A 6,244-nucleotide genomic window follows, 5' to 3' on the forward strand; every position below is an offset into this window, starting at 1 on the left:
TGAAAAGTAGAAGTTGGAGACAAAGTATTTTGGCAATTGTCTAAAGCTGGAAAAACCCGTAGGCTCGAGAGTAGTTGGGTACAATTTATGTGGGAGATAAATTAGAAATGATCTTAAATTATAAAGACAGCTAATAGTTGTAGAGTTTTGCGATAAATTAGAAATGATCTTAAATTAGAAAGACAGCTAATAGTTGTAGAGTTTTGCAAATACAGGAATGATCACTGAACTGTATAGCTCAAGTGTGTGAGGTACTATGATGTCTATATTTTAACAAAGATGTTCAAAGCAATAAAGAACACTCTAGAAGACCTTTATTACAAGTACCAAGTAAGCTATGTCTTCTCTAAACCACCCAGACAGAACAGCAGACACAACAGAAGGTCCAGGTAATTGTCTTGTTGCCTCAAGCTTTCCCAGATGCATGAGCATCAAGACTTCTCTATTTTTTGAAGGAATCATGTGTTTTCTAACTCTAGTGGAGAGTAACCAAGACTTCACTTCAGGAACTTCTATGTTCACATACAAGTAACTGACTAGACTTCTAAAATGTGAGCTTTTCTGCAGTATCTGAGCTGACAATTGTATCTCGCAAATAAAAATTAGGTTGCATTAACCAAGGGTAGTTTCATTTTCTTTACAAGCATTCTACTGAAAGTTCTATTTTAAAGATCATAAATAATGTCTATATACACTAAATAATATTGTGTATTGTATCACCAAAACAAAGAGATGCAACTACACAGTGCTTTGTAAAGTTTCTCTCTTTCATGTGACAGTGACAATAAAATGGGTACACAAAGGGAGTAGCCTTGACCCTGTGGCTCTTCCAGAATCAGATTTCACTCCAAATTACTGCTCCAGCATTGCCTATGGCAAACCAACAGTCTGTATGGCTGCAACTTTTCACTGTCATACCTGTGTTCGAAAGGTGGCCATTTAGAACTCTTTTGTCACAGAACAACAACAACAACAAAAAGTAGTAAATACTGTTGTCAGTCCATCTGTAAAACTGCGAAGGTCAAACCAAACCACAAGGAGGCTCAGAAAGGCAGGTCAGCTAAGTTACCTTGTGTCTTAGCTACTTTTCTATTGCTGCAATAAAACATATGATCATGGCAACTTATTCTAAAACATGCTAAACTTACTCTAAACTTACAGCTTCAGAGAGTTGGAATCCATGATGGCTCAGCAAATGTTTACTGGCAGGAACAGCTGAGAGCTCACATCTAGATCTGCACATTGGAAGCTTAGAGAAAAACACTAAGAATGGTGTGTTTCTAACTCTTAAAGCCCCAGTGGCACACTTCCTCCAACTGGCCATACCTCCTAAGTCTTACCAAGAAGTTCTACCAAGTAGGGACCAAGTATTCAAGCATAAGAGTCCCTGGCAAGCATTCTCATTCAAACCACCATATTGTGTGTTTGGGTACATGGAGAAGAGTGGTACATGTTTTAGCAGACACCTATCAGGGTCATCCACAAATTCTGCCTTAAATACAATAGACTTTTAGATATTTGTTGCTGTTTTCTTGTTTTGTTTTGTTTTGTTTTGAAATTCTGCTTGTCTTTCAAAAAACAATTTTGAACTCGAAGGTTTTTTTTTTTTTTGTTTTTTGTTTTTTTTTTTTTTTTTGTTTTAGGAAAGATACTCATTTTTCTTTTTTCTTTCAAAGAAGTGAATGTTGGTCCTACCGTCCTGTGTGCAAGGAAATTCACAGACACTAATACTTTTAGAATAAAAGTAGCACTTGTCCAAGAACTACACACACCTACTCTTATATTTTAAATCATTCCTGAATTATGTTTAATGCACAATACCCAGTAACAATGGAAAGTCGTACTTACTCAATATAATTGAAATTTGGCAGCTATGTTGTGATTATTATATTTAATTTTATTTTGAAGATAGGGGTTGAACCAGGACTTCGATGAGCATATCATATACTCACACCACTACTGACATAATGCCACATAATTTAATTGTTTTCTCTTAACAGACATTTGGTTAGTTTTCTTCTGGTTACTTTGCAACTGTCAGCTTATTAATTTCTATGATGAAAGCCCTTGGAGTCAAACTATCAGCATCCTATTTACAGATAAGAAGACAAAGACATATAATCTGTCTAGGTCTATAGAGAGTGAATGACAGAACCATGATTCAGTGTTCCTAGGCCACAGTTACATCTCTTCAAGATGTTTCTGTTGTTATTTACCTAGGCATTGATATTTACCTATTTAATTACTAGCTAATTAATTTTTATTTCCTGAAAACTCCATAAAAAGATCATCTTACTGTGTCATATCTTCCCATATGCACATGAATACATGTTTGGACGCATATGTGTATATGTGTTTGGAGACAATATCTCCCTACATGGCTCTCACTGAACCGGAGCTCACTATGTAGACCATGCTTACCTTAAACTCTTATAGGTCCTCCTACTTCTTCCTCTCAAGTGTTGGGGTTGAAGGTGTGCACCACCACACCTTACTGTGTTTTTAATGTAAAAGCAAGGAATCTAATATTGTCTTTACTTCACTACGAACAAAAAAGTAGTATGTATTTTTCTGATTCATGTGTGCATGTGTATGTGTAAGTGTGTGCGTGCGTAACAAACTCACCCCAACAATTATTTATCAGAGTACAGGTAAATATTTGTAACTACTAAAGAATTGTCATGAAATAAGTGTTTTTATTTATTTGGAGGCACTTTATTGTATCTTTTTAAATTGAACGTTCAAAGCACTAATGATTTCATATGGAGTATGGACTGTGTTTGGATTCTAATTCTAACAAACCAACAACACAAGACATTTTGTAGAAAAACAGGAAAGCTCAAACAGACTGAGTTATAAGCTATATCCATGAAGTATTTCTACATATCTATTGTGTAATTTGTAATTATATTTTAAAGGCTTTGATAATTATAGACAATAAATGAACATTTATAGAAAAATATAATCTATGTGAAATTTGCTTTTGAATATTCTAGACATAAAATTTTAGAAGAAAATATTTTTAATTAAGCAATTCTGGACTGGAGAGATGGCTCAGCCATTAAAGGCTAGGCGCACAAGCAAAAATATAGTTAAACAGTCTGAAGTTTAATGGAATGTCGTGGGGGGGAAGTTAAGCAGAGGAAAGTTTTTAAATCACAGTAACCAAGATATTTCAACATTTATACTAGTCAGTAAACCACAAATATATAAAAAAATAATCAAGTCCTAGAAAAAAATATATGTAAGCTTTTCTTAGTTAAACTACAAGGAAAATTATGCCTAATACTGGAGAAAAATATTAAATGAAAAAATTCACAGAGACACATGGTGGCGCTATAGGATAAGATGAAACAGTGCATAGCCAGCCCTGTGGGCTCCACTATCCAAAGGACCAGAGAACAGCCAATGAGAAGGGAGGTATTACTGGAGCTTCACCGACAAAGCTGCCAAGGGATTTTCAATAGAAATATCGGACCTTTATCTCTCAAATTTGGGACTGAATTTAAATTTTGGAGTAAAGGAAGTCACTTGAAGGAACCATGGGAACCAGAAGGGCTCTCATCTTGCAGAAAAGGCAAGTCTTGGTTTTCTTTGTTTTGCTGGAATTGTCTCGGGCGAGTACTGAATCTTTGCGCTATTCTGTTGCGGAGGAAACAGAAATTGGCTCTTTTGTGGGTAATCTGGCAAGGGATTTAGGGCTGGGGGTTGCGGAGCTGTCTTCCAGGGAGGCCAGGATAGTGTCAGATGATAATAGAAAGCATTTACTCCTTAATTTGCTGACCGGAGATGTGCTCCTGAGTGAGCGACTGGACCGTGAAGAGCTGTGTGGTGGCTCCACCCAGCCCTGTGTGCTGCCCTTTCAGGTGGTACTGGAAAACCCTTTACAGTTCTATCGAGCTGAGCTGCACGTCAGAGATATAAATGATCACGCCCCTACATTCCTAGACAAGGAAATAACTATTAAAATACCAGAAAGCGCTGCTATCGGAGCCACATTCTTAATTGAGAATGTGCAGGATCTGGACATAGGAAGCAACAGTCTCCAGGACTACAGCATTAGCCCCAGTTCTCATTTCTTTGTTAAAATTCATGACAGTGGTGATGGAAAGAAATATCCAGAGCTGGTGCTAGACAAAGCTTTAGATCATGAGGAGGAATCTGAGCTTAGATTGACACTTACGGCATTGGATGGTGGGTCTCCACCAAGGTCTGGGACAGCATTGGTTTTCATAAGAGTCTTGGACATAAACGATAATGCTCCAGAGTTTGCTCAGAGTTTCTATGAGGTGCAGATACCAGAGGACATGACTATTGGCTCCAGTATTATTGCCATCTCTGCTAAAGACTTAGATATGGGAAATTATGGGAAAATATCATATTCACTTTTGCACACAACAGAAGATATTAGGAAAACCTTTGAAATCAACCCAACATCTGGGGAAGTAACTTTGAGATTTCTACTGGATTTTGAAGCAATACAATCCTATTCAGTAAATATTCAGGCAACAGATGGTGGAGGCCTTTCAGCAAAATGCACTCTTTCCGTTAAAGTACTAGATATAAATGACAATGCACCAGAAGTGATCATATCATCTCTTACAAAGACAATTCCAGAGAATGCTTCAGAGACCCTGGTCACTCTATTCAGTGTCCGAGATAAAGACTCTGGAGACAACGGAAGGGTCCGTTGTTCTGTTCAAGATGACCTTCCGTTTATCCTGAAACCCACCTTCAACAACTTTTTCACTCTACTTTCTGAAAAAGCACTGGACAGAGAGAGCAGAGCTGAGTACAACATCACCATCACTGTCTCAGACATGGGCACACCCAGGCTCACAACCCAGCACACCATAACAGTGCAGGTGTCTGACATCAACGACAACGCCCCCACCTTCACCCAAACCTCCTACACCATATTTGTTCGAGAAAACAACAGCCCCGCCCTGCACATAGGCACCGTCAGTGCCACAGATGCAGACTCAGGTTCCAATGCCCGCATCACCTACTCGCTGCTGCCGCCCCAGGACCCACAGCTGGACCTCGACTCGCTTATTTCCATCAATGCAGACAATGGGCAGCTGTTCGCGCTCAGGGCGCTGGACTATGAGGCCCTACAGGCCTTCGAGTTTCGCGTGGGCGCCACGGACCGAGGCTCACCCGCGCTCAGCAGCCAGGCTCTGGTGCGGGTGATGGTGCTGGATGACAATGACAATGTGCCCTTCGTGCTCTACCCACTGCAGAACGCCTCTATGCCCTGCGCTGAGCTGCTGCCTAGGGCGGCGGAGCCCGGCTACCTGGTCACCAAGGTGGTGGCTGTGGATCGCGACTCTGGCCAGAATGCCTGGCTGTCATTCCAGCTGCTCAAGGCCACAGAGCCCGGGCTGTTCAGTGTGTGGGCTCACAATGGCGAGGTGCGCACCACCAGGCTGCTGAGCGAGCGCGATGTGCCCAAGCACAGACTGCTGCTGCTGGTCAAGGACAATGGGAATCCTCCGTGCTCCGCCAGTGTCACACTGCATGTGCTGCTGGTGGATGGCTTCTCTCAGCCCTACCTGCCTCTGCCTGAGGTGGCGCTCAATCCCGCGCAGGAAGAGGACGCCCTAACACTGTACCTGGTCATTGCCTTGGCCTCTGTGTCTTCTCTGTTCCTCTTGTCTGTGCTGCTGTTCGTGGGGGTGAGGCTGTGCAGGAGGGCCAGGGCAGCCTCTCTGGGTGGGTGCTCTGTGCCTGAAGGACACTTTCCCGGCCATCTGGTGGACGTTACCGGCACTGGAACTCTGTCCCAGAACTACCAGTATGAAGTGTGTTTGACAGGAAGTACTGGAACAAATGAGTTCAAATTTCTGAAGCCAGTCATGCCTAGTCTTCAACTTCAGGACCCCGATTCGAATATGCTGGAAAAGGGGAACTTTCGTAATAGCCTTGGTTTTAATATTCAACAAAAATTTCCTTTAAACTCTTAATAATTTTTTGTATTATCAAGTTTGCAAATGCTTGTTTTTCTTAATCTGCATTGAATTTACTATTTTACTGATGCTGCATGCATTTTCATTTCACATGTTTTCCTCACAGTTGCTTTGAAAATCTTTACTGGGTTTATAGTGATGCGAAGAAACAAGCTGCACGTTTTATTTTGTTTTGTCCAAGTGTTATTCAAGACACAGCAATGGGAGTGCTGATTTAAGTATTTAGAGTGAATGTGTTGAGCTGGTGATTACTATTGTACTGGTTCCACAAACAG

The 6,244-nt window shown here is 40.8% G+C and overlaps 1 protein-coding gene across 1 annotated transcript; it reads left to right on the plus strand.

The window, feature by feature from the left end:
- Positions 1-3,542: 3,542 nt before the first annotated feature.
- On the plus strand, positions 3,543-5,966 carry LOC308423363 (protocadherin beta-14-like; the record flags this gene model as incomplete). The annotated part of the gene is made up of 1 exon (XM_080920095.1): positions 3,543-5,966. The coding sequence occupies one exon, from the start codon at positions 3,543-3,545 to the stop codon at positions 5,964-5,966; it is 2,424 nt and encodes an 807-aa protein (XP_080776221.1).
- Positions 5,967-6,244: the final 278 nt, after the last annotated feature.

Source organism: Micromys minutus (assembly GCF_963924665.1).
Source record: "Micromys minutus genome assembly, chromosome: 8".
Lineage (NCBI taxonomy): Eukaryota > Metazoa > Chordata > Mammalia > Rodentia > Muridae > Micromys > Micromys minutus.